This window comes from Biomphalaria glabrata, chromosome 9 (assembly GCF_947242115.1).
Source record: "Biomphalaria glabrata chromosome 9, xgBioGlab47.1, whole genome shotgun sequence".
Lineage (NCBI taxonomy): Eukaryota > Metazoa > Mollusca > Gastropoda > Planorbidae > Biomphalaria > Biomphalaria glabrata.
In genome coordinates this window covers 23,270,164-23,287,261 of record NC_074719.1, presented here as the reverse complement: position 1 = coordinate 23,287,261, position 17,098 = coordinate 23,270,164, and the positions used below count along the sequence as shown (strand labels likewise).

The following is a 17,098-nucleotide window of genomic DNA, read 5'->3' as shown; positions in this document are numbered from 1 at the left end:
TGAAAATCTACACTTTTTTTTTACACTTTAAGTTTAGAAATTGAAATTCTACATCTTAATCTAGTCTATTTTAGTCTAAACTAGATCTAGAAATTCTAGATCTAGACTCTAAAATAATTTTAATTAGAATATAAATCCAGATCTAGATATACTGTAATAAAAATCTAGATCTAGTTTAAAAAATCTAGATTAGATCTAAATCAAGATATCATTCCTTTTTTAAACGCGAGTCACATAACGAGGCTTAATAAACATTACTATACCGAGTTCTTTTTTCATTTCATTTGAAGAATTAATTCCATATAACGTCAGAGGGAAAAAAAAAACACTACGTCACACGGCCTAGCTAGACTAAAAATCGCCTTAATCTATAAGAGCCATTTATCGAGTGTTCATAGACTTTGGTGCACCGAGTGCGTTCTTTAAGCATTTCATTTAAAGAATTCATTCCATATGACGTCAAAGGAAAAAAAAACACTACGTCACACGGCCTAGCTAGAATAAAAATCGCCTTCATCATTACGAGCCTTTTATCGAGTGTTCATAGACATTGGTGCACCGAGTGCGTTCTTTTAGCATTTCATTTAAAGAATTCATTCCATATGACGTCAAAGGAAAAAAAAACACTACGTCACAAGGCCTAGCTAGACTAAAAATCACCTTTATCAACACGAGCCATTTCTCGAGTGTTCATAGACATTGGTGCACCGAGTGCGTTCTTTTAGCATTTCATTTAAAGAATTCATTCCATGTGACGTCAAAGGAAAAAAAAACACTACGTCACACGGCTTAGTTAGACTAAAATATGTTTTCATTAATACAAGCAATTTTTTCGAGGGTTAATAGACATTGGTGCACCGAGTGCGTTCTTTTAACATTACATTTAAAGAGTCCATTCATATGACGTCAAAGAAAAAAAATTCCATTACCTCACAATAGGCTAGTACCGGTACCATAAAAAAAAATGTCTTTATTTACACGAGATATTTAACGAGGGTTCATAGACATTGGTGCACTGAGTTCTAATAGATATTATTTAAAAAGGATCAAAGCCACATTGTTTTTGCGTTTTGTCTGTCAGTCGGTCTGTCCGTTATCTTGATATAATAAAAAACAACTAAAAGTTATTAAAAATTGATTAACCTTTATTTTACGTTTCAAAACATCGCAATAATTTTTAGGTATGAACACAATTGAAAAGTTTATATAATAGATTGTTCCGGATGTTTGTATAAATAGTAAAAGAAAAAGAGAATTTCACATAAATGTAATACCGTTAATTAAATTTTTTGGATGGTCTCGTATAAAAATTAGATGTACTACAGCCACGTGGAGAGATTTTCATACCTTACTTTGGTGTTTGGATTCTGTTTTCCTTATAAATCGGAACATAATATTAACGATAATTAGATTTTTTAATGTTTTAGGTAGAAAGTTAAATGTACTGTAAGAGAGTAGTGAGTTAAAATATTTTTCATAAAAATCCGTAAAAACATTATTTCGTAAATGAGAAGATTATTTGTTTATTAATTAGAAGAGGGAGTTCAAACAATTATTTGGCGTTAGTAGATTTTTAAATAAATTCGGAAATTTCTGGCGACGATTTGTAAGAAACAAAATCCGGAACTTTCTTTATCGATTACAAAACTTCTATGTTATGTTTTACAAGAAAATTAAATGTCTAAAAAGTAATTTTCAGTAATCAATTCTAGTAAATTACTTTTTTTAAAAGCCTTATGCGATTTCAAACAATCATTAGGCATAATTCATGTTTTATAAAACAATATCCGGAACATTTTTACACTTAATGAAATATAAGTCAGTATAGAGATTATGATTTAGCATTAATATGCTATTTACATAAAAAACAGAACAACATATTATTGATAATGTGTTTTTGCAACGTTTAAGCATGGAAATTGAATGTAATATAAGTTAGAAGAGCAAACAAACATTTGTTGGCGTTGATTAGTTTTGCACAAAAAAATCTGGAACAATCAATTTTAGATACTTAAAACTATTGAGATGTTATGGGAGGAACATTAAAGGGTAAATCAGATTTTCAATAGCTTTTAGAGTTCTAGTTTTTTAAATCTAATCGTGACGGACAGACCGACCAACAGACAAAACGCACAAAAATAAGCTTCTTTTATTCGGATGGGGGCACTAAACAAAAAATAAATAAAATCTGATTTTTAAAAAAAGTTTAAGGAATTGGTTTAGCACCTGATCATGTTGCGACGTTACGCTACTGCACGAAAATCGCTGCATAAAAAGTCCATTTAAAAAATGTGCGTGATATTTACATACAAAGTGCATTATTAGCCTTTATAAACAAACAGAAATGTTTTCTTTTTATTTTAGCAGCTAGTTGACCAGAAAAAACGTCTTTAACTATTATTTGTATTTGTTGTAAACATTTCCTGTACATTTTAAAAATATATTTGACTTAGTGATACTGAAAATACACAAAATTGTCCATCTTTGTTAGCATATTGTAACATTGCCTCCCTTACATTTACGTAATTGTTTTAGAATTGGTGTATTTTTATGAAAAAATCGCTTGCATAATTAATTTTATAAATTAAACGGTTTGCTTTTAGAAAACCAAAAGTAGCCGTTGCACCTAAACTTTTCAAGCCGGATTTAATGATGAAATAATATTTTTCATATCTCTTCTAGTTTTCGAGATCTGAGTGTGACAGACGGACAGACGGACAGACGGACAGACGGACAGACGGACATTTTGCACAAACCTAATAGCGGCTTTTTCCCCTTACGGGGGCCGCTAAAAATAATTGTATTGATAAAATTTAAAGTTAATAATGTTTTTATTGGGTTACCACAACACATAGACATAAATAGTTTATGTCTATGCCACATCATCACTACCAACAGGAAACAAAATGCGTCTACAACCTTTTCCCATACTTTAACCCAAGTAATATCTAGTGTTATTGTTTTATATGCATTGTTGTTCCTTGCAAACTTTGGATACAGTCTAAAAAAAATATAATGGAAAAAAAATATGGAAACAGCTGCTAGCTGTAACTTTCATGTTTCTTTAACTAGCTGCTAGCTGAAATATTTAATCTCAAATATTTATAAAATTCATCGAATTCAAAATGATCTTCTTTTTACATTCCATTTTTCTAGAATACAGTTCTGTTATACTGGTTTATTTATTCTTTTGTGAAAGCGAAAAATCAAATTTATTTAATCAATTATGCAAGCAGTCAGTTTTTTTTTCATAACAATTCACCATTTTTACAACTATTCACTATTTATAGTAACAAACACTGGAGGCTATTCAATAAGGGAGATATACATTTACCAAATTTTTTACACAATTATGCAAACGGTTTTAGATTTTGGCAAATTTTTATTTTTTTTACAAATGTATTGCTAAGTTAAGTAAATTCTGTCATACTAACTACTTCATTTACAAAAACAAATGTTTACAGTTTTTTTTTAAAGAAAATAATCTATTTAGTATGCATATAAGTAGAACATAATTTAAAAATAACTATTAATAAGTAGTTTATTAATATTATCGCGTAATTAGCAATAGCCACAACAGAAGGCACTGTAATACTTAACTAAAAGATGTTTTTTTACAACGGAAATTTTTTTCTCTTGAGGCTTTGAATAAGAGATTGACCCTTTACAAAACAATTAGATAATCATTAAAAGACATCAGTTAGGCCATGTTCATATCAAACTACCCTTTCACCTATCTCTTTGTCTGCTGATTCCTTGGGGCACCACACAAGATCTTTCAAACATCTTTCTCCATTCTTCTCTGTCATTTGCCTTTGACAGAATTTCATTCTGATATTCTTTCTGAAATTATTGAAACCTGCCATTTTACCTGCCTGGATGGCCGCTTCGGGGGACGATTTTGAGTTTGTGACTTTAACTTACTCATGAAATGGTAGATGTGTCTCCAACTTACTCATGAAATGGTAGATGTGTCTCCTACTTACTCATGAAATGGTAGATGTGTCTCCTACTTACTCATGAAATGGTAGATGTGTCTCCAACTTACTCATGAAATGGTAGATGTGTCTCCAACTTACTCATAAAATGGTAGATGTGTCTCTAACTTACTCATGAAATGGTAGATGTGTCTCTAACTTACTCATAAAATGGTAGATGTGTCTCCAACTTACTCATGAAATGGTAGATGTGTCTCCTACTTACTCATGAAATGGTAGATGTGTCTCCTACTTACTCATGAAATGGTAGATGTGTCTCTAACTTACTCATAAAATGGTAGATGTGTCTCCTACTTACTCATGAAATGGTAGATGTGTCTCCTACTTACTCATGAAATGGTAGATGTGTCTCCAACTTACTCATGAAATGGTAGATGTGTCTCCTACTTACTCATGAAAGTGAACTAGAAATCAGACAAACAATTATAAAATAATGTTCCAAAGTTATAAATGGATGTAACAAACATGTGTCGTGATACACTAGGGTTATTGTTTTCACCTTGCATTCTCTTTGCCTCCACTGTAGAGAACTTTTGGTTCATCTCTCTCTCTCTCTCTCTCTTTGTCTTTGTCTCATTTTCAGCTCTAAGACTAAAAATGACATATGTTCTTTCTTTACATTTTACCTTTTAAGGTTTGATTTACATTCTTGAAGTGACTAAATTCAGGAATAAAAAAAATAGAATGCAATATTAAACCAGATTACAAAGAGAGTTTGTGTTATCACAATAACTCAGACCTTTTTTAAGACTTTTTGGCAGGAGAACTACCGTATATGTATAATATGTCAGAAGAGCAATTTTAGATAATCTTTTTGCATTGTTTTGTAATGGAAAAAAGTACAGATAACTAGCTCTTACTTCGCAACGTCTGCTCATTGTCCCAACAAAGTTACCAACAGAGCTATTAGCATATTCTTTTCATTTCAATGGAACTAGAATAAGGATGTAGATCTACCTGAACTAAACTTCTGATTTAGCATGCTTAAGATGTGTAAAGGGCAGTGGCGTAGCATCCATGGCGCTAAGGGGTTCAATAAACACGGGCCCACACCAGTGACGAAATAACATGTGGGGAGTTTCATTGCGTTTTAGGCCCATGGGGCGTACCCAATAGGGCCCATATGATCCCATGGGAATGACACTTTGCACTTTTGTAAAAGCCGATTTAAAACTACTCGCACTTAAATATCCTTTGGTCAATATACGAACTACTCGATTTGTTTGGACACTCACTAAATTAGTTTGATGGTGAGGATAGATCCAAAAACATAGTTTTGAACCCGTGCCCACGGGTAAATTGCTACGCCACTGGTCAAGAGCCCCCCTGTTTGATTTTTAATTAGACATTTTTAGTTGATGATAACTAGACATCTCAATAACGTAAATCTGAAACTGCATAGCATAGAGCAAGAGTACATAGATTTCTAGCTTTTTAAATGGTATTACTGACTGAAAATGAAGTTAAAACTGTATCTTTCATTTTAAAAATGTTATATGTTTAAAAGAACAATGTCTTGAAGATCAAGTCAGTTCTAGACAATACATTGGAGAGTCGATTGAATGATTTTGCTGAGGAAGACTAAATGCTTGTGTCACGTCCTTGTTGATACCTCATCGTTCTCAAAACGAGGACAGGTTACCTAACTCAATGTAGGTCACACATTATCACACTTAGATGCCAGAGAGACGCTGATTAAAACGTAGTTCAAGGCTACAGCAGGGAAATATAATTAACATTGCTAAATTAAAAGCAACAGACAAATAAAATTAAATGTAAAAGGGTCAAGGGTATTGAGGTGTCATGGTTCTAAAGCATTCTAAGGAAAGATATAAAAAAGAGGAGTAGTAGCTTGTGACGAGAGAGAGAGAGAGAGAGTTAGAAAGTTAGATCTAGAAGTCGCTAGTTTGAAAGTAAATAAGTGCTTATTTTTTATTGATCATTATTATTGTATCCTGTATCTACTTTATATATGAACTGTACATACATTTATTGTTTCAAGCTTGAGTTTAAAAGAATTAAACTCTAGTAAAAGTATATCAGCGCTTTATTACTTTATTATTTATTAAAGTGTTTGAACTATAATTACGACACCTCCGAATCCTCAGATGTCACAAGTTTATTTCATCAAGATCATTAAGTCAACCAAACATAATAAACACGTGACAGATTGCATTTATAAATCAAAGTTTCAGTGACTGAAATAAATATTCTGAAGATTTCTTACACGCGGAACTGAAAGAGGAACTTGATGAACTGTCCTCAATAGCTAATGCATATGAATGGATAATTTTGACGATCATTGCCATGTTAACATTTATAGAGCTAAGAAAATTTGCCTCTCGGATACTGATGCCAGAAAGCATTCATCCATGAAAATGATCAAAAAAAAAACCCTGAGATCACTAAATTAACTTTTAATATTGCTGATTCGGTCACGTCAAATATAGTCGGGTGACCACCCAGAAGGCGATGTTCTGCCCGGTTCTAAAAGACCATGAGGGATCATTAGGGACCCTATCTAAAGAGTTAAGGTATCAGTGTCAGTCACAACTTCCCGATCTACGATTCAATACGTTACGACAGAGTTCAACAAGGTACAGCGAAGCCAGTAGAGTTCTTGCTACAACAGTACAGAGTTGATACGGCTGCTCAGATATCCACGGCAGAACATTGCAAAGTCAGTGTACGTGTTGCAACTTGTACAATATTGGCTGTGATTGATTGGATATTAAACTTTTACGTTTTTTTTGTAGACCTGAGTTGTCAAGTTCTTTGAGTTGGTGGTGTCGTGTGGTCCAGTTTGTAAAGAGCCTGAATAGTGAGATTCTTTACAATCTCTCTCTCTCTCTCTCTCTTTCTCTCTGTATATATATATATATATATATATATATATATATATATATATATATATATATATATATATATATATATATATGTTTGTATATGTGTGTGCGTAGAGGAAAAATTCACCCACCCCAGAAAAAAAAAGTTCTGGTTACGCCCAAGCCTCAGACTGATAAAAATTGGCGACCTCTGCAATTAAAACTTTTTCCAAGAAAATGTAACCCACGTATATATATTTTCCTGGAGAAAAGTACTGGTCACATGTGCAGCTATTTCTAGCCAAACTAATTAGTCGAGGTAAAAGAAGTAGAAGAATGAGTTCGGGTAAGTCTTACAAAGGTCTTTATCTTTTTAAATGTCATTTAGTTCATGTAAATAATGCTAAGATAATAGCGGCAGACTGGCTTTATTGGCTTCAAGTAAATGCCCGGTGGGCCGGTACCAAAATGGAGCTGTAGTACCACCGAAAGGGCCGCATAAATGCCACTTCGTATTATATTGTCAAAGGTCGCATGATATTCTCTTATAAAAGGTTACTGTATGAATGTGTACAGTTATCGATACATTATCAAACTTAACATAATGATATTGATGACTAGGCCTAGAATAGGAGGTCCATCAAATGATATACTATGTGTGTCTGAATTGTATAGAAATGCTCGAGCAGATTTTAACACCCAGTCCGCCCCTGCCTATTGCGACTAACTAAAACAAGTCTAATAAATGTAAATCAATGTAATGATTGACTAGTTGTAGGGAATGTTAAAACTGAATTGCTTCATTTCGCTTAATAAAAGTCTCTATTCTAGAAATAGGTATGTAGTTTCGTATCATAATACAAATTCTGTTGTCCTTATTCGGTTTACAATTGCTAGAATTTCTTTAATGCATCTTAACCTTTCATCACTGAATAGAGCAGTGATGCCCAACCTAATTCGACCTGCGGGCCATTTTTATTTCCGACACTCGTGTCGCGGGCCACATGAACAAAAGGTAGGCCTACAAAAACGATATTGACCCTAAACCCGTAGATCATGTGCTTCATTAATAAATGGGATATTTGAAATTTATCTTTTTTCACCGCGTCAGAAGATGGCTTCATTTCTGTACTTAAATATCAGCAACATTGGGCTTCATTTCTGTACTTTAATATCAGCAACATTGGGACTTCATTTCTGTAATTTAAATATGAGCAACATTGTAGCTAGCTTTACATGAGTTATTTTCCTGTTTTTTTTTGGTAAATATGTCCATCAATCCTCCTATTTCTAGGCTTGGTTTAACAATCTTTTATTCGCGGCTTAAACCAAGAATGCCGTAATATTTGTTGCATAATGTCGTTTATATGTTGTTGTTTTGTTTGAAACAGCCAGTATTTCTTTATAAAACAAATATGTTGGCTTATTATCATGTTCCACAAAAAAAGTAAAGAACCGTGTCACTTTTCCTGGTAGAAAACGTACATTCTACACTCAGATATCTCTTTCATAAACGCACAAATGTTAAATGTCATGGAACTTATCATCAGGAGAAAAATTGAGGGCCTAAGCCCCTAACGTAAGCAAAGATAAATTTTTATATTTTTTTGTGTCGACATTTCGGCGGGCCGGATGGACTCACACCGCGGGACCGGATCTGGCTCGCGGGCCGTACTTTGGGCATCACTGGAAAAGAGTAACACATAATTTTTTATCTAGTGAAAGTGCCTTTGGTAAACAGAAGTAAATGTAATGTATCGATTACAGGATGAAGATAATTTAAATGTTTGAAAACATAAACCAAAATATGTATTAAATTAAAAAAAAAAAAGATCTCTAAAATGTGTCCACGTTATATCTCACACAGCCAATCTAGGGGAACGTTGAAAAAGTATCTAACAGACACAAGAATCAAATTCGTGGAACTTGGAATCTGGACGTTGATCCCCCCCCCCCCCCCCCGAAAAAAACGTCTCTATTTTCTTAGAAATTTAACATATCGCTGAAAAACGAATTACTAACATGTTGGACAAAGTAAAAAAAAAAATAATTTGTCTAGAGAACGAGAAACTATTTCTATTTTACGCGTCTTCGAGTATTTCTGCATTTATTTAAGTTTTAATTCACAAAAGTGCGAGAAAATGTTGCGCAATGTTTTCTAGTCAAGATTTAATTGTCTATGATTAGATTATTAAAAAGTTTAGTAAATTTATACATTCAATTATTTTTGTTATCTAACATTTATTATTATTAAGAGAAAAATTATACGGAAATGTTTTTTTCCCTTGAGGCTTTGAATAAGTGACGGACCCTTTACCAAACAATTAGATCAATTAAATAATCATTATATGACATCAGTTAGGCCAGGCTCACGGCGAACCATCTATTGTTTCCACACAAACTTTCTTTGTAACCTTGGTTTTTTTTTTAAATGTTTTGATTGTTTCAATAAGCGCTTCGTTACCTCAATGTACCATGAATACATACCCATTCAGCGGTGTCCTACAGCAACCGGATTGTCATATCACTTCTTGGCCGGCGACTCACAGTTAATACGATTCCTCAGTACCCTCATATGTGTCGCATGCGGAAGCGAAAATCAGTGGTACCGTTGCAAGGTGAGCTCAAGATGAACAGATCTCAAGCGAGAAACAATTAAGATTGACACTCGAAAGAGCATCCCAAAGCTCGAGAGCCAAGATTCCTTTCTTATCTCGAACTGCCAGAGGTTTCTTTCCTTCGCAATATTGGAGTTTTCTTTGATTCAACACCATCTCTGCAACGGTTGTTATTTGCGGCTGTGCAGATTAGACCAGATCCGACCATATTAGACGAAGGCGAAAAGCTACCTTTGCCCTTTATACTCTCCCTCATTGACTGTGCTCTGCTAGCGGGTATACCCGATGACAAAATCGCCAAACTGCATGAATAGTCCTCTAAAACAAAAGACGACACTCAGCAACTGTTCTCTTGATCATACTCTATTTTCCAGTGAAAGCGAGAATCGACTACAAGGTGGAAACACTTTGTCATCATTGCATCTACAATAAAGAAATGGTCTTGTACTCCATATGTCTCTCAGAGCGCCCTGCGCTCCATGGACTCGACGCTTCTAGTGGTGCCACTTTTTTCCCTCTAAAGTTAGGTTTGCGGGCAGTACAAATAAAGCTCCACGAGCCTCTCCAACCTTCTTTGCTATGTAACACCTCCAATGGGTCAAACTCCTACTTTACAAAATTATAATAATAATAATAATAATAAAATTATAAATTAAAAGCAAAGATATACTACATAACTATTGATACCATCAGAGACAGAAAATGTTACAAGGATTAGCATATCAGCAAACAAAAGATAACTAACCAAGAATAAAGGTAAATACACACCAATATATGCACCCTAATACACGCATACCCACATACCAAAACGTGATAGATCCACACAATCATCTTAAATAAAGTTTGGAACTCACTCAGACAGACAACATTCAAGAAGAACATTAAGACCTATTTGTTCAAAACATCTTTAGATTAGTTTGTCATTTTAGCTCTGGCGTTTATGTTTGTAATGTTATATCAGCACCTTGAGCCTATATTATGTTATCTTATCATAGATATTACAGACGTTACTTCAAAAAAGAAGATAATTACGTCCTATGCATTTCATTTGTCAATCTAGTCTAAGTCGATGGTTTTCCTGACTGAATTAGGCAGTCATCTCCATCCTATAATTGCACTAGGGAAGAAAGGAGCACTTGAACAAATTTTTACCTAGCATAGGAAATGTGCCCCTATATTTGTGTCTTTCTGAGTTTGTTTTTATTAGATTTTTTTTATTTGTAAATTATGTCTCAATGTTTTATGCATTATAGCTACTTTACTTTTTTAGCGACCCCGAAAACGGAATAGACGCTATTAGTCCGTCCGTCCCGTTTAGATCTCGTAAACTAGAAGAGACCATTCACCATTCAAAATTCTGATGCAAAGGTTACTTTTTGTATTTTCTGAAAGCCAAAAAGTTAAATTTTGAAATTTAGTATGCAACCAGTTTAAAAAAAAAACAACATTTCTACAACTTTTCACTATTTATAGTATTTAGTAAAGGAGACGACTATTTACCATATTTTTAACACATTTATAAAAATGGTTTTAGATTTTTGTCAAAAAAAAATATTTTTGTTTACCATTGTATTACTAAGTTCAGTAAGTTTTGTCGCACTAACTACTACATTTACAAAACAAAATGTTCACTTAAAGATAAAAAATCTATTTAATATTCATATAAATGGAAGATAATCAGCAATTAATAAGTAGTTTTTCATATTATCGCGTGAACTGCAAGGATACAATGTCATTATGGAACACATAACTAAAGGAAAATGTTTTACGGAAATGGTTAGCTTTTTTTTTCTTGAGGCTTTGAATAAGACATTGACCCTTTACAAAACAATAAGATCAACTAGATAATCATTATATGACATCAGTTAGGCCAGGTCCTCACTTACTCATATCCTCACTTTCACCTATCCCTTGGTCTGCTGAACCGTTGGGGCAAGATCTGCCAACCTCCTTTCTCCAATTTTATCTTATCTTATATAATACAGACGTTACTTCAAAAAAAAAAGATGATTAAGTCCTTCTCTGTCTTTTGCCTTTGATAGAATCTCATTCTGATATTCTTAATGAAAATATTGAAACCTGCCTTTTTGCCTACCTGGTTGGGCCGATTTTGAGTTAGTGTTTCCACACAAACTGTCTTTGTAACCTTGTTTTCTTCTGTCGTGAAGTTTATTGATAGTTTTATAAACAGCGCTTTATAAAACCTACTGTAAATAGACAGACCATTTTACATATTAAGGGAGCATAGTATCAAATGACGCATCGCTTCAAGGGAAGTTAATAACCGTCTGGCCAGGGCCAGTATTGCTTTTGGACGCCTCCAGGAGAGAGTTGAGTGGAATAAATCGCTCCGCCTGCCTACAAAAATCAATGTCTACCAAGCAGTGGTTCTCTCAACCCTTCTATATTTCATCTAAGACATGGGTATTATACAGAAGGCAACTAAGACTACCTGAACGCTTTCACCATCATGGACATACGGTGGCAAGACCGCACTACAAACAGCGATGTCCTTGCGAACTTCGGTATAGACAGTATAAATGGAATTCTTATGGTCAGACAGTTACGTTGGTCAAGGCAAGTATAACGTATAGGGGACGGACGTATGCCAAAAGTAGTCTTTTTTTTTTTAAAGGTGGTCGACGTAACAAATCTACAGAGATACCCCACAGAAACGATTTAAAGACCAGCTCAGGCGCCACTTTGCCTTCACTAACATAGAAGAGAGCACCTGTTTGCATGCGGCTTCAGAATGAGACAGCTGGAGACCGCGGGATACACATCTGAGACACACAAAAATAAAAGGCCGCTTCCGAAGACAGAGGTAGAAAATCTAAATCGAACACTTGCAGACGATGGTTATGCCATCGCGCTGGGTGTGCCAAATTATGTAGGTCACAGCTGGGGCTGGGTTGTCACGGAAAATATTGCACTCCATAATCTTCAGTCTAAAAGACAAGCCTTATTATATTATATTGAGACTAGTCAACCGGCGGCGTAGCATACGCCGCTATTTTGCAGGGCCGATCTTAGGCCACTGAACCTATGCGACCGCAGTGGGCCCCGCACTTTTATAGGATCCGCGCTAATTTTAGGTGTATAAATTATGAAATGAAACCATTGTATAACTTATAACAGATTTCCCGCGGCCTCCTGTCGATTTAACAGGAGGTCCTGGAAATCTCCTGAAATTGCAAAATACACGAAAAAGTCCTGGAAATATCCGGAAATTATTAAAATCTTTTGAAAACTCATACAAATGTCATGAAATATATAGATGAAAATTGTCATTTTGGTGTGTCATTCAATATGGAAAATATGGATTAAAAAACGGCATTATGCAATACCCGCAATTGTGGAATCTAGTGAAAGAAGCTTCTCGCGCCTCAAGCTAATAAAGAATTACTTTAAATCAACAATTATCGTAGATAGATTGAAACATTTGGTAATTCTTGCTATTGAGCTTGATCTATGTAGGAAATAGAATTTGTATGATGTACTGTATGACTTCGCTACACGCAAGGCTCGTAAAGTAATTCTGTACGTAGTAAAGAATGAATAGAATGCAAAGACGAATTTATTTTCTAATACAAACTCTTAATTTTCACTTAGTATCCGTATCCCTACCCAAACTTGGCCCCGCCAAATCGTTTCGCATAGGGCTCTACAATGGTTAAGTCCGGTTCTGCTATTTATTGACGGATGAATACTACTCCCCCCTCCCGCCCCTCTTTTTTTTTAGCTTCTTAAATTACCTAGGATAACTCCCTCCGTCCGAGTTGCAAAAATAAAAGAGTGATCTTTCCATGGTGTCCAAACTCTTGAGCGTGCTCTGTCGCCTCAATAGTTACTACAGACTAGATTACTTCCCCTCCCCTTTTTTTTTAACGTGAGGTAGAAATATAAAAAAAATGAGTGATATTTCTTGGTTACAACGGTCCGGCCCTACTATTTTGTGACTACGTCTTATCCCCTCCCTCTTGTTTTCTCGTGGACTATCCGCAGAAATAAGAGAGTGATCTTTCCTTACTTCTTCTCGTTTGAACTGTTGAGGGAAGAAGAGAGTTATATATATTGATGAGTACGTTAAAGCCATCTGGTTCGATTTGAAGTCGCATAACTTAAAAAAAAAAACAACTTTTTAAAAGCTTTCATGAAGAATTTCCCCAGATACCCCATTCTTTTTTCCACCCGTATCTCCACCTTTCAAAATGGTACAGAAAAGTGATTGGACCACAGCGCAATAAGCAAACTAAAAGCATGAAATAGCGCTAAACAAAAACAATTTGTAAAAATAGTTTCAATCGCAGAGACTTATTTTTGTTTGTCTACATCTATTACAAATTTAATGACATGACTGATCCAAACTAATTGATACAATTGCACTTTGTATAAGCTTTGTTGTTGTTTTTTTAAGTATTTTTAAGTATTTTTCTTGTTCAATTAGTTACTTTCAATAAAGGGGTTAATTTTTTTAAAAATGTTTCTAAGACAGTTTGTGTGGAAACACAAACTCAAACTCGACCCCCGATGTGGTCCACCCAGGCAGGTAAAAAGGCAGGTTTCAATATTTTTAGAAAGAATGCTAGAAACTATGAACTACAAACTATCAACAACTACAACCCGATCTCCTTGAAAACAAAAAAAAAACAACAGACGTGTTGCTGTATTGTTAGTTCGACTTACTACTTGATACCAAGATTTGTTTATATTATTATTATTACAGTGTTAATATTCATAGTATTCGATGAGCTGATAGTTATGAAGATACAGTTAAATCCTAGAATTCACTTACAAAGACCTCAATACAAATGAAGAGATTAGAAACAGGATTAATACAGCAATTGGATCCTACGCTGACCTGCTAACCACTGTCAAAAAACGAGCCCTCACGGCTCGCAAAGACCTTTCTTCAGGGAACAGTACCAGGATGAAGATGAAGAGGAAGACAGAGAAAGCGATGGGAAGACAACATCAAAGAATGGACGGCCTGTCATTAAATGAAATTCTATCAAAGGCAAAGGATAGAGAGGAATGGATAAAGACGGTAGCTAGATTTTGCGTGGTGCCCCAATGGTCCAACAAACTAAGGTATAGGTCACAGGTGAAGGTGAAGGTAAATGTAAACCTGGCCTAACTGATCTTATTGAATGATTATGTAAGGATCTAATTGTTTTCTAAATCGCTGATCTCTCATCCAAAGCCTCAATTCTTATCTTAAAATTAAAAAAATCCGTTTAGTTATACATTGTACCGGCCGTCGTGGGCACTACAGTTCACATGAAACACTACATATCAATTTTTGTTTTAAATTATATTTTTTTAAATAGAATGTTTCTCTTTAAAAATAAAACTAAAAATTTTATTTTGTAAATTTAGGTAGTTAGTATGACAAAAATTATTTAAATTAGTAATACAATTTAAAAAAAAAATGTATTCACAAAAGATCTAAAACAGTTTATATTAATTGGTATTAATAGTAAATAGTTGTAAAAATAGTATTTAAAAAAAGACAACTGCTTGTATAGTTGATTTTAAAAATTAAACTTTTTGCTTTAGAAAAGAAAAAAGTAGCCGATGCATCAGAACTTTGAAAGGTCTAAAATATCATGATGTCAGATTTTCAATATCTTTTCTATTTACAATCTAAACGGGACGAACGGACGGACAGACAGACAACACAAAACTAATCGCGGCCTTTCTTCTTTCGGGGCCGCTAAAAGTCATATGTAGCCCTAAATTCAATTTGTGCAAATATTTTTTTTTCCTTTCTTTCAGTTTCACCTCCAATAAAGGAGATTACGGCAATACTTTTGGGTAAAACAGGCTATGGTAAAAGTGCCACCGGAAACACATTGCTTGGTTTCGACAGGTTTGAAGTAGTTCATGCAATCAGCATGACATCAATCACCAAAATCATACACTATGAAAGTAATACGATAAATGGCTTGAAATGGAATGTTTATGATCCTCCTGGCTTAATGAACTCAGACAGGAGTGTTGTGGAAGACATAAAGACTGCGGTTGACGATATGTCTAAAGTAATGAGAATTTGCCACGAGCGTAACCACGGTGGTATAGTGTTTCTTTTGATCTACAACATTAGTTCCACTTTCACAGCGGAAGACAGGAAAACGTATGAAGTTCTAGAAAGTATATTTGGAAATAAAAATTTCTGGAACAGATGTGTACTTGTGCTGACAAATCTGGACACGCTGGAAGGTACATTTGATGAGTGGCTCTCCAGCCAGAGAGGAAGTTTTACTGAGCTAAAGGCTAAATGCGGTGAAAATGTTGTAGCGGTGTGCAACAGAGACAACAATGATGAACGAAGAACAATGAAGAGAAACACAAGAGACGAACTTCAACAAGTTATCTTAAGACGTGCACGTGTGGCGCCAAGCTACACTTTGAAGGAATTTAATTCCTTCGAGAATGTTCGAAAGAATTTAGTTCTTCAGTATGAGCTTCCGTCACTGGAAACAGATTATAATCGCAAAATCAATGAAATCAAAGAGGAACGTTTGCGAGTAAAAAGCAGACGTGACAGAGAAGCCGTACTGCAGAAAATCGCCATTTTAAAAGATAGAATTGTTGAAAAAGACAACGGCACGGGAAAACTTCGGACCTACATGGACAGTTTAGATCTGGAGATTCAATCAAGACGCGACCCATGGTGCGTTATTTTATAGAATCTAGTCGTATGGGTTTTAATAAGAAATTTGGGTTTAGTGGTGGATGTGTTTTCAACTTGAAATTGACTATAATTTACATTTCATCTTAAGAGCATTTGTAACATTTTAAATTCTTTTCAATGTTTAACATAGATCTATTAGTCAACTTCAAAGAAAGTCTTAAGTTAATACATTTCTATTTATTTATTTATTTTTGATTGCTTGACAAAGTATTCAACACTGAAAACATTGACTTTATTATTGCATTGGTTAAATTCAAAACAATTTACAATGTATTTATATGTATTTATATATATATATATATATATATATATACAGTAGCGTCACTAGCGGAATGCGGGGGGTGCGGGTGACACCCATTAGGGTGTGACACCCGAATGGAAAAGAATTGAATATTTGCAAAAACTAGAAAATAAAAACCCAAATTGAAAAAAAAAAATGAAATACCGGTATCCGCAAAAACTAGCAAATTAAAAAGAAATAAATCTCTAAATAGTTACCCAAATATGCCTAGGAATATCTACTGTACTAATTTAGATCTATACATTTTCTACGTTAGCAGCAAATCAATTCAAAAGGCTCTTTATTAAAGAAAATCTTCAACAAGAGTCTACCACGTTTTTACGGCAGTCGGCTTGCGAACCAATTTCTCCCGACTGTCAGGTCTTAAGATGAATGTAATTATTGATTATTATCAATGTATCTAGATATTAAAGTAATTGAATTACAAATGTGTGTTTTATATTAAAATTACGTTAAAACTTTGTAATATTTTAGGCCCAAGTTGAGCCCGACAGCCACATCGTACACACCCAGTTGTACATAAAATAATAAACGAAGTGTATGATGATTTAACTTAAAATATGAATTTCATCTAATGATATTTCTTCAATGAAAAATGATATATGATCAACAATAATGATAAAGAAATATGAGTACATATAATATGGTATACAAAATCA

The 17,098-nt window shown here is 34.2% G+C and overlaps 1 protein-coding gene across 2 annotated transcripts in view; it reads left to right on the top strand.

Annotated features, from left to right (window-relative positions):
* LOC106079142 (GTPase IMAP family member 7-like) overlaps window positions 1-16,867 on the top strand; it is a 44,439-nt gene extending 27,572 nt beyond the window's left edge. Inside the window, exons 1-2 of one of the 2 annotated variants that reach the window (XM_013240283.2) lie at window positions 7,037-7,169; window positions 15,220-16,867. In XM_013240283.2, the coding sequence (XP_013095737.2) occupies window positions 7,160-7,169; window positions 15,220-16,133 (924 nt within the window). In that variant the 5' untranslated portion in view covers window positions 7,037-7,159 and the 3' untranslated portion in view covers window positions 16,134-16,867. Of the gene's footprint in view, window positions 1-7,036; window positions 7,170-15,219 lie in introns of those variants that run through there. The other variant, XM_056041056.1, reaches the window with a different exon arrangement.
* The last annotated feature ends 231 nt before the right edge of the window (window positions 16,868-17,098 follow it).